This window comes from Tinamus guttatus, unplaced genomic scaffold (genome assembly GCF_059628265.1).
Source record: "Tinamus guttatus ecotype Peru unplaced genomic scaffold, ASM5962826v1 Tinamus_guttatus_pri_ptg000510l, whole genome shotgun sequence".
In the NCBI taxonomy this organism is placed as follows: Eukaryota; Metazoa; Chordata; class Aves; order Tinamiformes; family Tinamidae; genus Tinamus; species Tinamus guttatus.
Window position 1 is genome coordinate 3,850,510 of NW_028289044.1, and position 21,511 is coordinate 3,872,020.

General features: G+C 46.2%; 1 protein-coding gene across 1 annotated transcript; it reads right to left on the minus strand.

Moving 5' to 3' along the window:
• Positions 1 to 1,963: 1,963 nt before the first annotated feature.
• On the minus strand, positions 1,964 to 3,788 carry PDP1 (pyruvate dehydrogenase phosphatase catalytic subunit 1). Its single transcript, XM_010225921.2, has one exon. It carries the CDS (start codon positions 3,744 to 3,746, stop codon positions 2,151 to 2,153), a length of 1,596 nt encoding a protein of 531 aa, XP_010224223.2. The 5' UTR covers positions 3,747 to 3,788; the 3' UTR covers positions 1,964 to 2,150.
• Positions 3,789 to 21,511: the final 17,723 nt, after the last annotated feature.

Genomic DNA, 21,511 nt, shown 5'->3' on the forward strand with positions numbered 1-21,511 from the left:
ATACATAAATACTATATTGTTTGACCCCATAGATATGCTTTACTACAAAAAAAAGCAGCTTTTCCTCAGTAAAAGTTGTATACACAGAACCAATGCTCAGTTCATCTAGCTATGACTGGTACCAAATCCATATCAAGAATCATGGGTTAAATATGTCAATACATGTAATACAGCTTTAACAGTAGAAAGGTATGAAAGTTAAATGCTGCAACAGTTTAGATGCAGTGTATCTGAATGATAAAATAAGAGAACAAATATTGACCTAATGACAGTCACCAAAATACAACATACAGGACCAACGTCAATAGTCAGTACTTGTTCTAAGCATTTTAGAGCTTCTTTTCCCTTCAGATGAGTTGTTCACAAAGGTGAACTTGGATATCATTAACTTTACCACAAAGCTGATCCTGAATTTTGTTAGATTGATGAAGATACATACATATTAAAGTTGCATGCCACCAAGTACTCACAGCATTTGCAAGTATGACAAGCCAATATTTACTACAGACAATTTTTCAAATTAAGTGTATCCTATGCAGTAGCAGTCTTAGTGGGCAGTATTTTTATTTATTAGAAAATGCAACATTACTCAACTGAAATAGGAAGCTACATTTCCTTAGTGATGATTTAATTATCATAAAGGCTCAGAAAATTTATTTAAAATATCTTGGTAAAATTAAATCTGCTGACTGATAGTTGTCCTCGAGTTTCTATACCAGACCCCAGGAGTCAAGTTACAGGTGTTCTCAGCCACTGAGGACTGATACTTCACCCAGCATTAAGTTTTTAACTTAAGAGTGGGTTAGAAAAGCTGTGTGCAATGCAACATACCTATTAACAGATACAGTGAAGACCATTAAGTCAGCTGTCAGCCCTATTCTTTGCAGTTCTGACTTGTAAGATTCCAGCACACAAATTTAGTCCAGGACACTACCATTTAAGCTCACATTCAACCATTACAACCAGAGACCCACTTAAGACTCTTCTGTGACAAGATTCTGGATTGTAAGAACATGCATATACCAGCTGCCTAGAAATACATGGCTGCTAATAATGAAGTTGCCACAAAAAGTCATTAAACACGTGCACGCTAGCTAGCTTCCCAGCTATTTACAAGCCATACCTCTTTCCACAATCTGCAAACTGTAGCTTTCAACCTGACATACTTATAAGCGAGCTCAAGGGCAAGTCACCCAGTATGTGACCACCTGAAACAGCTAAAGTGAAAATGAGTACAAGCTACAAAGTCAAAGAGTTTAGCAATGATAAATGAAATCACATAGAGGTGACCTGATAAAACATTTTATCAGGTAAGTAAGAACCAGAACAGGAGTCCATGAAGGACATGAACTTTGCAAGAGCCAACAGTTTTGGCCAACATTGACTTTTCTGGAAAGCCTCAACATTTCTTCATCCTGCAAACTGAAGTCCTTCACAAATGGAGTTATCCAGTACTTTATTGAATGCTGCAATGGATTATTGCCCGATAAGTTGTGCAGAAACCCGCAAGACAAGAAACTTAATGCACAAGAAGTTTAGAATTACTGTGCATAATATATGATTAAACTGTAATAATCTCAGGTATTGAATATGGCTTAGACCTGCAATGAAAGTCACTTAGATATCTTTAAGTGAATGACATTGTTACATTGAAGACTTAAAGTCATCTTCCTCTGTTTAGAGGAAGAGGTAGACAGAAAATATTCACAAGTAATCCCATCTATTTCGCAAGAATTAGCCCTATAAGAATACAACAATATTCCTTATTACTAATCTTATATTTAGGAGAGTGCACAGGTATTTACAAATGTTGAGAAACAGGCTTTGTTTCCTGAACAGCCAAAGTTTGATAAATTGTGTCTTCCTTCCCACACTTATCTAGTCCTGTCAAATTCAAAACTGTGTTGTAGCAGCATTCATGAAATCAATAGTGCAACATTATTAGAAGCTTCTTTCCAAGCTGTGTCACCCTCTTCAAGTTTATTTTGGGTCAATAACACTTCCATACATTTAGAGCTCTGGGGAAAAGCAGGAACAATAGATATGTTTAATGTAACAAGCAACCAATTTGTTGGTTTCTAATCTGCTGCTCATACTGGCCATTGTTACAGCTTTGGTAACTAGTTCACTCTACTGAACTTCACAGTTGCTCACTGACACGCGCCCACCACGTGCGAGTTGAACTGCACCACGATAATCGTGATGTCATCTCTGTACATTCGAGCCAGTTCTTCTGGAAGACTCAGCATCTTGGACAGTCGCTCGTGATCCACAGCGCCAAACTCGTTATTACCCACAGCATGGCGTATCAGATGAGTTGCTGCATTCTGGTCTTCAAACACTGAAGAAATCCTTGCTCTTCTCTCTGTTAAGAGACCATGCATCTGCCCCAGAGTTACCTTGTAGCCACCAACAGCTATTGGCTGCTGGTGGTGAACACCAGTGAGGTACTCCCCTACAATTCTAGCCACATCTTGCCTGTGCATAGTCTCCCACAGTCCATCCGTGGCCAAAACCAAGAACTTATCCTGTGGTCTTAATTTGTGATGTATGACTTCTGGCTCAGCTGTGAGGTATGGTGGAGTGTGATAGTTTGGAGGAATAAACTTTGTGTATTCATTGTCATTCAGCTGATCAGGGCCTGATTCTACTACTCTCTTCTGTAGTTCAATACTCCACTTAAACTTCACATCACCAAAAGCTCTAAAAGGCATCAAGAGGCCTAAGAGGCGGTCTTGTTTCACAAGACTTTTCTCTTCAGACTTTGGGTGCTCCATTTTTACACGTTCCACTTCATGTTCATTTTGTGCATTATGATCATAAGACAGATTAACTGCAGACCAAGATCCATCTTCTTCCTGAACCCCAAGCATTGCCCTACTGTCACCTGTGTTTGCAACATGCAAGTCAACACCATCTACATGGGCCACACAGGCAGTTGCACCAGAAAAAGCTACTCTTAGTACTAGGTAGTTAAGAAAAGAATTTGGATCTCCTACTTGAGCTTCTAAAGAAATATCATTATCAAGCCTTTTAAAAGCATTAATTAAAGCTTCTTTCACATCAGTAGTCTCTCCACTATTGAGATCAATGAGCTCCTGCCAGTAAGTTCTCAGACTATTGAAGTAAAGCTTGGAAGCCTCTTTGCTAAAATAATCATTAGGGTGTTTGTGCCACTGTAATATGGGCAGCAGAGCTCTACCACTTTCCACAGCATTTTCTATTTCAAGTAAAGTCTCATGAGGTAACAGAGAGACAGCAATGTAGTAAAACAGTCTTTCGCTGACAGCTTGAGCACAAGCACAGCCTGCGTGGCCATCAAACACACCCAGGAGCATCCCTCTCGTCTGCAAACAAGTGGCAGCGCTTCTCCTGTCTTCTATTGGGGCATTGGCAGGGAGCTGGTTGCTATCGAAGCCAAGGACAGAACTTACATTTTTACCATCAAATTCCGGGACTTTAAAACTGTATTCATTCGCCTTCAGAATGCTGTTGACCTGTGGAGGAGTGAGATAAAACCTCTGCGGGGTGGAAGCATAATCCCTCGTGTGGATAAACCGGTTGAAGTTCTCCTTGGGCCTACAGAGCGCTGCGAACTTCCTCTGAGGCGCACACCTGAAGTGCCCATGGGTGAAGTGAGCCGACACGCAGCACAGATGCCTGCGGTGGCAGTAGCACGCGGCGCTGCAGAGCCTGCCGATCTCGCAGCTACGGATCAACGGGAACAGATGAGCTGGAGCTGGCATGGCATCAGACAGCAGCGGGAGCCGGGAGCTTCGCACTGGGATCGCTGGAAGACAAAAGAACAGTTAGGCTTAGGGCAACTGCTAACAGATGTATCCCCAAAAAACAGTGTTAGAACATTTACAGCATCTAAATGAAGCTTACAGTGAGAAATACAGAGCTTTAACAGGTCTTGGAAAAGAAAAACATTAAAAGTTGCTTTTTTTTAAAAAAAAAAGGCAATATGCCTAAAACTATGTCATAACTGGTTCAGCTCTCATACCCACTCACAGAGGTGGGCAGTAAAAACATCATTCAGACAATGCAGCTTCATATGGAAGTTACAGACCATAGTTAGTGGGTGCCATTCTACAACATTGCAGCAACCCATGGAATTCCTATGGAATTTTGCTTTCATGACAGTTCTCCTGTCCAGCAGGCAGAGCTAGATTGGCACACAAAGAAAGAAAAGTCAGTCCTATGAGGCTGAAGAGGAGAGAGCACCTGACTGCAAGATCCAAAAAGCAACCCTGAAGTGGTAAACAACTCAGTTCAAGATAATTTAGGTGAAAAAGGCAAGGACTATCTCACTGTTTGATATTCCTTAAAAAATATCATATGACAGTAGCAGGCTTTATTTCTTATCCCTCCCATTTATATGGGAGGCTTCATATCACACTTGCAGGACACCATGGTATACAGTCAGCTGTGGCTATTTTACACATAGCAATTTTTTAGCTTCTTAGATAAAAGGTACAAATACAGTACCAATGCGCGCCTACACAGAGCTGGTATCAAACACCTCCTCTACAAAGTGGGCAGTGCATTTTTCTACTAAGAGATCACCTACCCCGTAAGTTTTAGGATTGTTAATTGCTAAACAAAAGTCAGTTGAAGGACTACATACAATTTATATTTCCTTCCACTAGCAGAGTAGAGCCAGGCAGAACAGTCTAATGCTAGAAGTCTTTAGTATAATTTTGCTACACCTTAAAACACTCCTTTGAAAATAAAGACTATTCTGACAATCTCCCTTCTCTTCATTTACATATGCACAATCACTACAACATTTTGATCTCCTGTTCAATAAATCACTCATGCTGCATCCTCAAAAAGCACTACCAAAGTAATCCTACCAATTGGCACAGAGTTTTGAATCCTGTCTTTTTGTTTGATGAGCATAGTTTTAGAAAGAATTCAATTCTTCCTCTCTACTTTTTAGGATCATATTACAGCACAACATGATTTCACTAAAACAGATTGTTACAACAAGTTATCTTATGATGCTCAGTGTAGCACTATTCTTAAACTAATCCCTATCAGCACACTTCTATCTCAGATTTAATTGTACTATTGAGAAACTGGTTTCTATTGTGTTGGACAAGGTGCCTGAACATTCACTTAACTGATTAACTATTTTAGCCGATTATACCTATCATTACATTCTGAAGAGACTGAGTGCCTATAAAACAGGCTCTAAGCCCCAGTCTGAAGTGGCCACACAACAGACAGAATTAAAGTGGCAAGTGCTTCAGCACAGCCCTTGTCAGGAGGCTTTCCAGACTTTCAGTTCATCACCTAGATAAACTGAGAGGTATTTGGAAATATATGAAGTTTTATCCTTTATTTCTTTAGGTTGAAAAAAGAAGTGATGTTATCTCCAAGCTCACTTGTTCTTCTTGGAGGAAAGGGAATTTGCTCTTCTTGCAAGCTTTGCCAGTGCTGAAGGCAACATAAAATTCCCACTGATTTTAGTGAACGCAATGAAATTGTGTTCACTAAAATTACATCTTCCCTTCCCCCAGAGAAGGGCTTGGCATCCTTGATTCACTTGTCTGACTCTCCCAAATCTCCTAGTAGCAGTCACGGAGACTGACCAGCCAGTTTTCTGCTGTTCAGGTAACAGGAAGAGCTTTGGTTGGAGTCCTGCAGACCACAGCCAGACACTCAGCAGCAGTCTCTACTGTCTTGAGCTAACAGCTACATGTTACATTAGCCATTTGCTTCCCAGAAGCTGCATGTCCGCAGCTCAGGCTCATATACATGACAGAAGTGAATTGCAACTCCAAATAGAAGTATTTACAGACTTGTGTTTACAAAATCTTTAAGGGAGCTGTTTTGATGACAGTTATACAAACCTCAAGTAACATTCAAAAGCAACTTTCTTGCTTACAGAACGAAAACCTGTTAAGATTTTATAGATGTGCCTAGTCTGCAACATCAACTGGATTTTACACTGCTTTCCCATTAGAATCCAGTTTGATCAAGTTCTTGACCATTAAGCACGTGCTCAGCACTGATCCATCCATACATCATTCCACAACAGCAGGCCTGTAGCTGTTGAGCCATGATAAGGCAAAATAAGTGTCCTGCTGTTAGTGGCTCTGGAAAGCTACCAGAGGTTATTTGTCAATTTTAAATCATTTTTTTTTAAATAACATTAAACCTAATAGGATGTAACCAAGCTTTCCTGGCCCTGCATCATCATCAGTTCACACACCAGGTGGAGAGAGGCATGAGTAATTTAAGATCCCACTTCGCTGTGAAAGAGGTGGCCAAGAAGGAAGAAGACAGAGCAGAAATTTCACAACCCAGTCGGGATTTGTCAGGCGCTTAGGAGCAGAGGGCCACAAGCAGAACCCAACAAACGAAGCGTTAAGGAGCCACCTCAGCGGCTCCGCACGGCGCGGGACGGGCCGGGGCCGGCGGGCACGGAGCGCGGCGGCGCTGCCCGCGGCCCGGTGCCGCCCGAGCGCGGTACGTACCGATGCGCCGGGGCCCGGGGCACACACACATTCTCCTGCCACAGCGGGGAGGAGCCGCCACCATCCAGCAAGCAGAAGCCCGGGGGGAAGCAAAGCGGAGAGGTCGTTAGAGAAGGCGCGGCGCGCCCGGGGCAGACACGCACTCACGCAGCCCGCCCCGCCGCCGCCCGAACCGTTACCCCCGCGGGCGCGACATGGCCGCCCCGCCCCGGACAGCCCGCCCGCCCCGCGCCGCGCACACACAGACCTGGCCGCCTTCCTGGACGGCTCGGCCCGGGCCCCGGGGAAGCGGTCGGAGGGGAGCGGGAGTCCCGGACACACACAGCCCCGCTCACCCTCGGCCCAAGCCAGACCGCTGCCCGCCGCGACACCCACCCGCCTGCGGCCGCCACAGCCGCCCCGCCGCTTATAAAGGCCCCGCCGCCGGCCCGCGCCGCCCATTGGCTGCCGCGGAGGGCGGGCGGACACGTGACGCGGAGGCGCGCGCGGGGAGGGGCGGCGCGTGCGCGCGCAGCAGGCGGGGGCGGGGGAGCGCGGGGGTGACGTAGCGCCCGCCCCGGGGGAGGGGGGGCCGCGCCTCAGCCCCTGCCGGGGCCGCCGCGGCCTGCGGGGCGGGCGCCGCGTTTGGGTTTAAAACGGCTGCGAGCCCAAATCAAACTTAAAGAGAGGGGAAACGCGCTTTTCCTTCCGCTTGTAATACATACGAGGCGGCTTTGCGGTCAGTTGTAGAAAGACCCGCAAAGCCTGCGCCACATTTGGGTGTCTGTGTTCCCTCTGCTCCTGCGTCCTGGCTCCCCCGGAGCACCTGGAGGCTGAGGAGAAGCCGCTGCCCTGGATGGCGACCCTGCGGGATGCCCTTTCTGCAGGGCTGGGAGGGGGAACAGGCCCTGTTGTGGGCACCCCCTCTGCCCTGGCCCCGTCTGCAGGGCTGCGCTCGCCTCTGTGTGAGCTCTGCGGGCGCTTCAACCTCGCTCCTTGCGTAAACGTTGGAATAAAAAAAATTACTACATAAGTTCCACAAAGTTCTAATTCCCTGGATCATCACTGTCCCCGGTTATAGATGCACATGATCCCGTGCCTTTCTATTTTTAGGGCGGCCGGGATGCCCGCTTTGCGAGGCCGTGTGGCCGCCGTGACGTGCGGCGTTACCAGCGCCCTCCCTGCAGCAGCGGCAGCGAAACCTCCCTTTTGACTGTTCCTGTGTCTTCATCCGGCTTTCGTGCGATGTTAGCAGCTGAAACCAGTGGAGGAAACAAAATCTTCTGCTGTTGGTTCTCAGAAAACTCAAGAACTCTACTTGGGATATGAGAAAATGTATAGAAAAACGGGGAAAGTGTATCCTACCCAGTGGCCATCTACGTGAAAGCCCGCTAGGAAGATAAAATGCTGCCATCCTTGAAAAGACAGCAGTCTTCTGTAGTAGTACTTGGAACACAAAATGTTAAAATGATAATTTAATGGTGTTGTGGTGAATTTTATCACATCTGTTTATCTAGAAATGTACCCCATCATGCTCTCTTTGAAGTTTGTTTGAGAAAAGAAAATGCTGCCTGATCTGACAAACACCATTGTGCATTAAAGACTTCATGAACTGGCACCAAAGATGAATAATTTACCTTCTTTTTTAACAGTAGCACCTGGATAGAAATAGAGTGGCAGTGTGCTGCAAAAACAAGAATTTACATATTTTTCTATGAGTGATTATGAAGCACCAGAATTTAGAAAAATGTACCTAAAAATTATATAAGGAGGCATCCTCTTACGCGATCAGGATGTAAAAAGCTGCAGGAGCAGAGCGCTGTGCCTGGGTATATTGGTGTGTTGAGTGTACTAGTAGATATACAGAAACGGGTTGTTATGAAATCACCGTTGATGATCTCCCGTTTGTGGCTGGAAATACAGGCTGTGTCTTTGTATCCCCAGGCCGAGTGTTGGATGAGTGGTTAGTGCCTGGAGCCGGCTCAGGGCTGGGGACACGCGGCCGTCCTCGCTGCTCTCCGTGGGGAAGAGCGCACTGCTCTGCACACAGCTGTGCGTCTGTAACGCAAAGACCTGTTACTGCGCCGGAGGAATCCCGAAAGATCCCCCTCCAGCCCTACCCAGGAGGTAAAAGTGTAGGAGTTTTTCCCTATGCTGCGTGGCGAGATTGTCTGTGTCCTTAATGGCTTCACGATGCTGCATCACTGAATTTTCCTGACTTTGAGGCGAGGAAGGTGGATGTTGGAGTTTGGGATTTTGCTGAAGGGATACCCCACAGGTGGATTTGGGTCTCTGCTCTCTTCTAACGGATGCGCAAAGGAAGAGCAAGGTACTGGATGAGTTGGTTCTCTGCTGCGGGAGATGAAATTCTTATAGCGCTCTAGCTTTAAATATCTGAGCGGTCTGAAATGAAATTTGTTGTCAGCTTGGGGAATGTGGACTGAAAGCCTTGCCTGCCAAGAGAGAAATGCTGATGAGGTGGGAGGACAGGAGACTGTCCTGACAACTGTGCTTTAAACCTGACAGCTCTAACTCTCAAACAGGGATGTAAACTGGATTCGTGTTTTGACTTCTTAAAGTGAGTAGCACTAGTGTATAGTTGCCTACTGAGGAAAAATAAAACCACAAAATCATTAGCATTTAGCACTTCAAGTCTTCAGGATATCTTACAACTGCTATTTTGATTCCCCATAGCATGCTGTGAAATCGCAAAATTAGTGTTATAGTGCCTTGCTTGTTTCATTTTATTCATCCCAGTTTCTCCCTGATTTAAGGCCAAGAGAAACTACATTTAGAGCTGGTGTTAGAAGCTGTGGCTCCACTTCTCATGGCATTATGTTAATACCAGATATCTCTGAACAAAGATAGGAAATGTCTAAACACCAATATGGTTAAAACACAGCAGAGAGGAAAAGGTTGGAAAATGTCTTTTTCTACTTTTAAATCATTACACACATTAAATCTGAAGTTTAAACTGTCAAGAGAGAAGAGAATTTGGCATTAGCAGCCTCATGTAAACCCCATAAATGAAAGACAAAAACTAAAACTTGGCTGACATTTTGGCTCTTAAGCTCATGCTAGTTTGCTGACGTGCCGGGAGCTGGATGCTGCAGCCTGAATGGAATGTGAGGCTTTCCTTTGCATGGTCTGGCTGCTGCCAAGACCTTTCTTTTCTTTTAGCTTTGAGCAACTGTCCATTTTTGCTAATTGTGATGAAAAATTTTGACTAAAAACATATAGTTCCATGCTTAACATTTACATCAGGTATGGATGGATACGAGTTATATGTAATTACCTCAAGTTATGTGAGACTCACTCACATGAGTGAGCTGATCCCTGCGTGCGATGAAGGATACCAAGGCTCATCTGCTGTGGCTGTTGCCAGCAGTGAGTACTTCTGCATTGCAGAATCAATAGGCAGCTATACGTGAGCACTGCAAGGGCTGCAGTAGTTCCTTAACACTTTCTGCGTAGATTTCCAGGGAAAGTCCATTACAGACCATCCAAATGCATTTTCATATAAAATCAGGTGTTTGTATAACCTAGTTTAAATAAGGGCTTGTAAAAATATTTTATTTGTTCAGTATTACAGAAAGTCAGTTCAGGAAGACTCTAGGAATATTTCAGCTGATCCCCTGACTATACAACATTTTTGCAATATCTTTGCACATGGTGCTCGCTCTTAGAGCAGCCTCTCCTAGAAAATTTATCTCCACATTCTGCGCACAGATCCAACTCTTCCACCTGGCATGCTGCTATACCAACCTGGGGCATAAGAAAATGTTTGTGCTGAAGATTTGTTGAGGTTTTGGAAGCCAAGAAAAAAACCCAAACATGTAGCAAAGAGAAGAGTAAATTAAAGAAAAACAGCATGCACTGAGTAAATGTGGAAAAACAGGAGAAAACTATCCTGTCTCCTTTCCTGGAAGCGCTGAAGAAGACTGAGAGCAACATTAAGACTGTTCCACGGGGCAGTAATTTATTTTTAGCAGCAATTAATAGCTTTACATGGCAAAATGAACGTGTCAGTAAAGCTCGACGCAGCAGCATACCTGCGATGGTCCCTCTGCGTGCCCCGAGGCGGCTGGTTGCACGTGTCAGTACCCGGCTGCACCGCCGGGAAGCGTTTGCTGTGCACGGGGCTCCCTTCGCACAGCCGCCTTCCTGGGGGCCGGGAACGGGTCAGCGGGGGAAAACGGCACCGGGTGAAGCTTTACACGGAGCCCTGCAAAAGGTGACTTGAAGGAAAAGTCTCTGAAGAGCATCGGCCTCAGAGTAAACTGACTGCACTGAATAACCCAGTCTCAGGGATCAACAGAGATGACTTGTCCCTCTCCCGCGCTTTTTAAAGCAGGCAGGGAGAGGCCAGTAGTGGCTTCCAAAGAAAATTTCTTTCTATGGATATTTTGCCATCGCTGTCCCCTACCCAGGGATAGTGCGTTTGCTCTGTTCCCCTTGAGACCCTCTGTCTCCTCATTCTGTTCCTTTCTGGAATAAAGCATTGGGTCTGGCAGGCTTTAATTCATTTATTATTTGAAAACAACTGGAATCCAATGTAGAATTATGCAGGAATTTAGGCTGGAGGGAACCTCCGGAGGTCGTATATAGCCCCACTCGCTGGCAGAACAGGACCAGCTTCCAGCAGGTCAGTGCAGCTCTGAGCATCCCTGGGGGTGGGTGTTCCACAGCCTGTCCGGGCTTCTCGTCCGGGCTCTACAGCTTTCCTCCTGAAGCCTTTTTTCTTTACAGCTAATCAGCATTTTCCATTCTCAGCTTGTGTCTGTTTTTGTGCGTTTGGTAGGAACTGTGCTCCAGTTTGCACTATTCACCTGGGTCTTTCAAGATTTAGTTTCCAGTTTGAGGAAAACAGCATTCTGACAACTTGACAAAGGAAATATTGCACGTAAGTGCTAGTGGAGAAGACCTTTTTCGGCATGCTTCAGGAATGACGTTTATGACATTACCATATCTGTCCTATGAGCAGTTTCAGGTGTCAGGAGGTCATCTGCAAGAGTTATCTTGGCTCTGAAGGGGATTATCCTTTTTCCAGCTGTTGTTCATCATTTGTATTTCCTTTGTTTGCTACAGTTATTTTAAAAAGTAACTACATTTGCAGTTATGGTGTCTGCCCTGCAAAGGGTTTCTGTAGACTCCAAAGGAAGCAGCGGAGGTTGAGGTTGGGAGAGGAACCTGTCTCAGTTTTTCCAGAAGTAAAATAGCTTTATGCTTAGTAACAGGCAAAACACCGTGTTTACTGCCAGTCAAATGACGTCCTGGTTTAATTTACCATGTTGGCTTCTTCTGAAATTGAAATCATGCAGCAATCGCTGATGAGCCGTAGCCTTTCCTCTCTACTCTAGATCACTGCAGCCAAGAGATGGGAAGCGTACGGGTGGTCTGTAAAAACAGCTGGCTGGTTTGACGTTAGATCTTCTAGACGCTGCAAAGGGAGGACGACGTGGGGCTGGCGGCTCCTGGCAGAGCTCCGCGGTGCTGCTGGGACAGGCCCGTGGTGAGAGCCAGGAAGGCAGCTCTGGGCCGCGGTGTCAAAGGGAGCACAGGGAAGAGGTGTGATGTTTTCTGCCTGCCGTTGTGGGGTCTTCCTGAACGGTGTCATGAGGGCCTGACGGAGAAGGGGCACCTATTACTTGGCAGCGTGGGAGAAGCTGCATCACTGCTACAGTTCTGAGCACACCAAACCACACTGACTTGGCAGCAAGAGATGCTTAGCCCTGTGCTGAACCAGAGCTGCTTTGCGCACTGATCAAGTTGGGTGTTAGCTGCTCATCAGGGAGTTCCTGCAGTTCATACTAAAATCATCAGTATTGTTCCACTTGCTGTAGCCTCACAGGTTCTTGACCATCTTGATTCTGGCAAGACAAGGCCTTTCCTCTCCCACTTTCACACAGATCTGGAAAGCTGTATGTTGTGTGAAACACTCCAGTTTTGGTCACACATCCCACCTTGTTGCCTGCTACATTATCCTACCTTGTGTGTGCAGTCTGCTAGCTCCTAGGATGACAGATTTTATTTAGTTTCTTCAGTTAATATAAGGTCTGATATGAAATTAATATAAGATGCTATCAGTGAGGGGATGATAGAGCTGAGATTCCCTTTTTACAACTGAGAATGACTTTTTTTTTTTTTTTTACATAAACGGCCGCCATGTATATTGTAGGCATAGTATGTAAACTTTTAGGAAATGCTAATGGCTAGATAAAACATCCCTGCATTGCAAAGTCTGCAAAGTAAGAACATGGCAAGCTGTGGGAAGTCTCTCATCCAGAGCTGGAGCCACACAGGCTGCTTCTGCAAGCAGTGATAGACCCTCTGCTACCACAAAGAACTTCCTTAGTCTTCAAGAAATGAAGAAACCATCCGGCACAATCCCAATCTTCCTGCATATTGCAATTCAACATCTGACTTATGGGCCCCACAACACTACCAAACATTCTGGGCAGATACATTTGCAGAAATGTGATCATGCCGTGTGCGCAGGTTTTGGGGAGGAAGCACGAGGTCAGGAGGGAGTGATGGGAATAGCACTAAGCGCAGTTACCTCAAAGAACCACAGTCTACTCCAGCAATGAGGAGGAGCAACCAGCACTGATGATCTGCTTGGTATTAGCATGTACTTTGGAGTGGCAAGTATTTACGGAAGATAAAGATTGCCTCTGAAATCTAGATTTAGAACCAGTAGCAAATTCTGAACTACTCTTAGCTGCCTTAGGCTCTGGAGTTAGATCAGGTTTTATTTCTACTCATAACAGGGGAGGGCAGAAAGATCACAGCGCAAAAATGACCTCTTTCACTTCCCCTGCAGTTTCCATATGCTGGAATGTTGTGGAAATAAGATCCAGCTCTGCCTTTGGGTGATTAAATTGTATATTTGTTCCAAGCATCAAAGCATATTTTCTGTGAAAGAAAGACAAGTTAGTTTCATGTTACCTTGGATAATAAAGAGTTATTGTGAGCCTACTACATAAATATTTACTGTTTGCTTTATACTGCCAGTTTTCTTTATATTTTTAGAAAACAACTCCCACGTGTATTTGTTTTATCCTCTCACCTTGGGCCTGGCTTGTCTCCTGTCCCTAGACAGTGTGCTTCTCAAAACAAGGAAATGGCTTTCCTGTTGGCTTTTGAAGGAGGTATTTTGGGTCTAGGCACAGAAAAACAGCCAAGAATGTAGTTTAATATAAACATTTAGGAAGATCTGAAGTCTTCGAGCTAGGGCTAGTAATTTTTTCTGCTCTTCCAGGCAAGTGCCCTGAGCAGACAGAGGGTCCCAGGCCCTGAGGCCGGGAATGGTGGATTCCTTCGTGGCCGTTTCGGCCGCAGGGGCGAGCACCTCAGCTGACCTTAGCTGGGCCGTGCTCTCCTGGCAAACCAGGCACTGTGGACTGAAGGTGAAAATTTACCAGCGTTTTCCCACTCACAGGGAATAAACTTCAGCTGCTGGGCTGTGATATGGTGAGCGAGGAGCAAGCACAAGGAGCAACACCGTGGCTCGGAGGAGAGGAGCGAGCTCTTCAAGCCCGGAGGCAGCCGCCTGCCTCTGAGGGAGCCTGTGGCTCTCCGTGGTGTCCATGAGCCAGCCTCTCTCTCAGTCACAACAGGCGGCTCCCTGGCGCCAGCAGCATTCCCAGCAGCTGCCTTGGAGGCCTGCTGCTCCCGCCAGGGGAGCTTCCCACAAGATCCTTTAGGGATCCTGGTCTCCTCCTGATCCCTGCGTTGGCAGCAGGTGCCTCTCTGGGCTGCAGATTCGATGGGTCTGTCTCGCACCGTCACCACTGCATGGATCACTGCTGCCCCGAGGGCAGAGGGTCAGGGAGGTGGTGCGAACTTACAGGTTTCCACACAAATGGCCTGCGCGTCCGAGGAAGCTCCGGAGAGCTCTGGGAGCATCAGGAAGATGCTCAGTGCGTTGAAGGTGAGAGCTGCCCTGCTCATTCTCAGGCACTCACGGCAAGTGTTCCCTGTGGAAACTTAGAGTTAGTCATGAATCCAGGCACTTCACTCTTTCTCCAGCGTTAGTTTTGCTCAATGTATTTCATGTGTCCTGGAGCAGGTCCAGATTGTAAGCTAAGTATTTCAGAGCAGTATTTTGAGAGGTAAGATTATCTCTTTGACCAGCTTTGATGCTGAGCACTGGGGCTAAACAGCAGCTGCATCAGACTCTCTCTTCAAAACGTCTTTGAACTTCAAATGCATCTCTGTAGCACACAGCTTTGTATAACTGCAGAGGTTTGTTCAGTTTGACTGGATGTTATATAATAAGTCTTTTATTTTCCCTTTGCTTGTGATCACGTTATGTAGGCCGTCTTCTTAAATTTCAGCAACCCTAAGGCAGCCTGAGTCATGTGTATGAGGCTCTTTTTTTTCACGGTCGTGTAAGTTAGTGAGTTGCAAAGGTCATGGGAATGAGTTATTTAAAAACTAAAACATGCTGGGCTCTATCCAGCTTAGAATAGATGAGCTCAGAAAAGCTTTCACGTTTTATATTACAGCATTGGTTATCACCGACTGATTAACTTCAAGTCAGTATTTCTGTTTCCTTAGCAAACTGCACTTAACAGCGTCAAATATTCCTACTTCTTTTATATGTGTCGCTGATACAATCATGCATTGCCACAAGACAATGAATAAAATGTTGCTTTCAGTCTTGAGAAAGCAGATGCATTTACAAGTTTTGCCATCGTAGCCACAGTGCTAACACTCATTAGTTTTCAGTGCTCGCCAGATTTAGTCTGCCTCTCCCTTTGCTCTCAGCATTAGCATTTAGGTTCATTTGGTAGTCAAAATACCTACCTGAGCACCTCGTTCCTCCCACTGGACTACCTGGCTGGGGTGAAGAGCCTCTCTCACTATGCTCCTCTGTGATTTGGCTCAGTCATAGCAATGCTATGCGGGAAAAAGGCACAGGGACAGATAACTGTAGGGCACAGTTTTATATTTCCACTCTCTCTGTGACCTGTATCTCTGGTTTAAGTCATCCTGCTGCACCTGCATCTCTAGGAAGCACTTTCTGCTCCCTTCACTGCTCTCCCAGGTTCTCCTGCTCCCTCATGGGAGTGCTAATCCAAGCGTCTGGCCATGCTTTAAGGTGGAAGTGCCCCAGAGCAGCCCCAAAGCATTTCTTTAATGCGGATCATTTCACAGGGCAGTTCAGGGCAGTTCAGACAGCTCAGCGGGGGCAGCCGCTGGCAAATGGGCAGAAGGAGCCAGGGCTCCGAGGAGCAGGACGTACCGAATCCTTGTTGTGCTCTTCATCAAGTCTGTGCAAATACCCCAACATAATTCTGACTGTTTGCAAAATCCCACGAGTGCAATTGTAATTTATTTCCATTTTCATGCAGCAGCACAATGTGTATGAACCCATAATGTCTTGGAGAAAATAGTAACAAGGTTATGGGATAAGATCAAGCAGGTTAAAATGAGCTTTGTGTGAGGAATCAGTTAAATGCCTCCTGGAAAATCAAAGCAGTGCAGTCAACCATGCAAAATACTATACCAGTACCATAAAACCAAGCAGTACTTGTCCTATACAGGCTAAGCTATAGTGTGCTGGTAAATGATATGGACAAAGGGTAGCTAAGCCATCACTTGTGGAGTCATGCATGCCCATGTAAGAGAAAAGGGACGAACATGAAAAGTGGAGAGTGGAAATCCAAGGGGCAGAGTAAAACAAGGTCAGGAACACTGAAAATAACAGAAAAAGAGAGCGCTGGGGCAAAGTGCTTGCTGGAAAAGGCTTCAATGTGAGCACAGATAGGTTCTTGCTGTTTGCCTGCCTGCTTTTTGATGTACTCAGGAAAACAAGAACTTTGTATGTGTCTTTTTAGATAAAAAAAAATCTCCATGAAGAATAATACTTGACTCCACTGCAGTATACCGAGCACCAGCGATGTGACTCTGGATGACTGCTGGGATCAAACAGGGACAACTGCAAAAGGAGAACTGGTATGAGGCAGAGAGAAGGAGCTCAAGGGCTTTGAGGTCTTAACCAAACAAAATCCCGGTGATTCTTCTAGATTCAGGTCTTGCTATTAGGTATTTCTGTGTATCAGCAGGTAGAATATCAAAGCTTTAAAGGGTAGCATGCTGCTTACATGTTATTAACAAAGGAATGCCTTAACCAGAGTCAAAGCCCGATGCATTGGGTTCATCCACAAGACTCCGCTTAAACCTACCACCTGCAAACTGGCAATGAACTTGCTTTCCTCCAGAGGAGAGCTACAAAACTGAACTAAAGAAATGTGTGCAGAGAGAGTCTGCTCGCTTCTCTAATGCTGCTCCCACCCTCTTGAACCACTTCGGGTGAAGCGACTGGCGGGCGGCGCGTTGTGCGGCCGGCGCTGCTGGCAGGCGCGGGACACAGCTGTGCTAGTCCCTCCTTCCTACTGCTCTCCCACCACCGGCTTTTTGAGGACACCACTTAGTCATTTCCTGGGAAGACAAAAGCTGCCCATCAGAGCTAATGACACTTGCCTTGCACCCGCTGCTGCAGTGTGGGAGGCTGTTGTAACAGGCGGGCACTTGGAAAAGGATCCTGAGGATGGCAGCAGCGAGGGGAGGCTCGGAGTGCAGCGGGATGGCACTCAGGGTCCCTGTGCCCTTTGGCAAACGTGCAGGAGTTTTCTCTGACTTATCTTTCTCAGCCATCTGAGTAAGCAAGCAGGACAAATAAGAAGTGTGTTAGTTTTCATTTTTTCATTAGCTTTCCATTTGAAGCTTACAGAGTCACTGCAGCAGTTTGGAGAGGCTTTACTGAAAGCTTGTCGAATCTGTGAAAATTAAATCTGAGAAAAAAAGTAAGTATGATAAAGTTTTTTTTTTTTTTTCCCAAGGCCATTTCCCCAGCAGTGCTGGCAAAAGAGCCTTGTCCTGCATGAGCAGTGGGAGCCGCTCTGGGAAGTCATTTCAGGCTTCAGGATTCCCGGGGCTGTAATAAAGGTCAACGCGTCATGTCCTTTGGTCCTGGGCAGTTTTGCGTAGCAAATCCGTGTCGCCAACAGCTCTGAGCAGCTTCCAGCCGGCAGTATATTACTGCTGTCATGTGCACAGGAGGTGCCCTCGGCGTGCCCGCTGCGTGCCCGGAGGCGTGCGCCGCGCGCCACTGCGCCCTTGTGCCTGCTGCAGCACGGCCAGCACCCCGGGCAGATATATCTATCAGCAGATAGAGATTAAGTATGTTACTGTGCTGCCAGGTGCTGCCACCAGAAAAAAAAAAAAAAGGAAGAAAAACAACAAAAATGGTCAGTTCAAGTACTCAAGGATGACTTCTGGGAATGGTCCAGCTCCCCGCTACCAAGGCCAAGCCCTCGGCAGTAGCGAGGTGCTGGGAGGGCTCAGCCCTGCCAGGGCTCTGCCAGCTCTGCCCTGACACTGTGGAGGAAGAGCCCCAGTGAAGAGTCCTGCCAAAAACTCGTCCTTCCCTGCAAGCTAGAAACTCCTTTTGTTTTCTTGTGTCCACGTGCCACTAACCAACCTTACGTGGCCAAGGTTTGGCTGAACCCAAACGAAGGCACCATCAAGTGTAAATGTGGTGCTGTTGCTTCCATTTGGTACACTGGTCTAAGAAATATCAAAGCAGATCAGTGATCTGAGCTTTCTTCCTCTTCTTTCAGTCACCAATAAATAGCAAGTGGAAGCTCATTCACTGGCCGCTTTAAACCAGACGACCACATCACCTACAGAGAAGGGTGTTGGTTTTACTTTTTTTAAAAGTTGTTTTTCTTCTTCTTGCTTTATCCTCTGTCAGCTACACACACTGCGCCAGTTGCTGCAGCCATAATAAATCCTTTCTGCTTGGCAAGCCCACCCCAGTGCCAAGCCTCGCTGAACAGACTTCACATCGTTTCTCAACCCTGTTTCTTCCTTCTTGGAGAGAGTACTCTCATTTTCTGCTGAATTTTGGACACTCTGTGAAGTGGCCCTGCTGGGACTTGCAGGCAGGAGCCGAATGGCGGCGTCACGTGGCAGTTCGGACATGGGAAGGCAGGTGGGAAGCAGGTACCAGGGCTGCCTCACCTCGTCTCACCTCACCTCAGCTCAGCTCACCTCGCCTCACCTCAGCTCACCTCAGCTCAGCTCACCTCGCCTCACCTCAGCTCACCTCACACCTCATCTCGCTCCTGCCACCGGCACTGGCGCTCACCGACACAGTCGCGCACAGGCGGGCGGCAGGAGCAGACGGGTGAAGCAGAGCACAGGACAGGGCTGTCCCAGGGTCCGGGAACAGCGGGCGATGGAGAGCGGTTGCCTCACCTCACCTCACCACCTCATCTCGCTCCTGCCACCGGCACTGGCGCTCACCGACACAGTCGCGCACAGGCGGGCGGCAGGAGCAGACGGGTGAAGCAGAGCACACGGACAGGGCTGTCCCAAGGCTCGGGAGCAGCAGGCGATGGAGAGCGGTCGCCTTCCAGCAGCCTAGAGCAGCAGAACAGCTAGGGGCAGAAGGGAACGACAGCAACGCTCATCTGTTACTTCTGCCTTGTCCCTGCTAATCTTGCGCTGCCCCCTTACTCCAGCTCCGGCATGGGCTACACCAGGGACAAGCTGAAGACATTTCCTAGAGAGTTTGATTTTTGCTGGAGTTCGTGTCTTTGAAATATTTGTAAGGCAGTGTTACAGATTAATTATTCAGGCTTGCTGAGTGCACTAGCTTTTTATACTCTGTTAAATACTGTGAATGAAGGTTACCATAGTTAAAGCTTGATTCAGAAATCAGCCTTTTCAAATTGTAATTCCAGTTTCTTATTCTGATTCTTCTTCCCTGGATGCAATGAAATACATGTTTCCATCTCTGTATTAACCCTGATATGAAAGATTTTGTTCATTCATTTTAAAATGCATGAGCAAGTGAGAGAGGAGGGCATTTTTCATTCTCTCCTTTTTACCAAATAGAGTAATCTATGGTACTTCCTGCAATCCGGAGGTCTGAATAAATACTGTCTATAATGACTGCTTATTTCATGAAATTTAGTCTGGTGTTTTAGTTAGACACAAAAATGTATACCATAAAATAATCCAAGTACACCCATGATTTCCTTTTGTAAAGGGTATATTGCATGTAAAGAAGTATACTCTATTAGCATTAGGATTTTGATTAAAAAAACAGGTCCCAATGCAACTGGATTCAGCAGGAGTCTTAACACTGACTTCTGTGTGGTTTGTATCACGTCTTAAAATGGTGTAAGGCACCAAGGAATCATCAAGGGCTTCATCTAATACCCACTGAAAAGCAAATGTGTCTTCTCCCAGCTGAAGAGTGACAGATACATGTCTCGCTGCCAGAACAACGCGTCTCTAGGAGCGGGCACGTCGGGAATGACGCACGGTGGGTGCTCATGGTGCTGGAGTCCTCGAGAGCCCCAGGGTCCCTGCGAATCAGTGCGAGATGATGTATCGGCACCTCTCACTTAATGCAGTAATGAGAATAGATCTGGACACAGATGGTGCCGGCCGCGGAGGGGTGGCAGGGCCAACCTCCTCCCCGTCTGCTCCTTGGATTTTTTCCTTTTTTCCCATAGTAGAATAAGGCTTGTGTTCAATTCGCAGAAGGGATCCACTGGCCATTTGGGGCAAAGCACCATAAACTGACAGGAACAGGGATTTTATTTCAAAGCATCCCTACCAGCTGAGCATAATGTTGGCATGATAATGGCACAGCATTAGCAGAGCAGTAAGCAAGACCAAACATCTGCCATGCGTTAATATTAAAATGGAGCTCTCAGAGATTATATCCATGTAGCAGCTATACACGATGGGCATAATGAAATATGCATTTCATGCCCCTTGTGAAATAAGCATGGAATTTGCTTGCAGCGCGTGTGCTGTGAAGGCAGATGCTCCACTGAGCGTAGCTGCTCCCGGGTCTCAGTGGCAAGGATGCCTTTACACATGGGTTGAGCCTCTTGATGAGTCACACGAGCAGAATGCACAGTGGAAAAGTTCATTTCCCCAGTTACTCAGAGGTAAAATATTTTTGGAATCAAGCCTGATTTGTGTTAGGAATATTAAGGATGTTTCTGCTCTTCTGATAAAGCTCAGTTAAGAAGAGAGAGAGAAATCATTGCTTCAGTTACCATTGAATTCTTTCACAAAGCACAGAGCTGAGCTTTCCTTTCCAAATCAGTTTGCACAGCTTTGTCTGAAACACGCCTTGAAAAAGTCCTGTCAGCTTCTGGATCAAATACAGAGGATTGAATTTTGCTCTTTCATCTTTGCTTTATATTTAATACCCTACAGCAAACTGGCATTGAACCCTCATCTGAAATACGGGCTGTAAGAAATCTGCAATTTTTCAAGTCCTAATGCTGTAATTAGAACACAAAAAGTCAGACAACAAAAAAGATTTTTAAAAAAATAAATGCATACTTAGTTCAACTAAAGCTATTCAAGTTTTTCAATATAATGAATGGAATTGAAACCATATTTCAATTAAAATCTAAGCACTGGAATGAGTGCCCAAATATTCCCATAGCTAAATCTGAGGAGGGTGAGAGTGAAACAATACTGGAACGGAAGGTCAGCGAATGAAGTGGGGCACAGTCTATGTTCAGATATTTGTGCATGGTACTGATCAGCTCTAAAGACATCTGGATTTGAGCGGCTGAGAGCAGAACGTGCTTTTGCATGGACTACCCAAGCTGTGCAAACGCAGGCAATCAAAGAGAAAGAGGACAAAGATTAACCAGTTGTGTATCTCGGGGACCAGCAAAGCCCTGTCCGTCAGGATGGGAAAAGAACAGATCGCTCCACAAATCAAAGTGTTTCTCCCTCCATTTAGTAAATCATTACTGCTTCTAAACTGTTCCGTTTTTGTGCTAGGAGGAATGCAGGCATTATGAGCTGGGTGATAAAATGTGAATGTGTTAGGAGAGGGTTTTCACCTGGCTGATTCACCTGACTTACTGATGAGCTGGCCAGGTCCAGGGGGAGAATGGAGCTACTGAAGTCACACAGGAGACATGGGGCGGGAGGTCCATTTGGTGCAATTTCTTTGTTCATCTCCATTGCAGCAACATAAAGCCAAT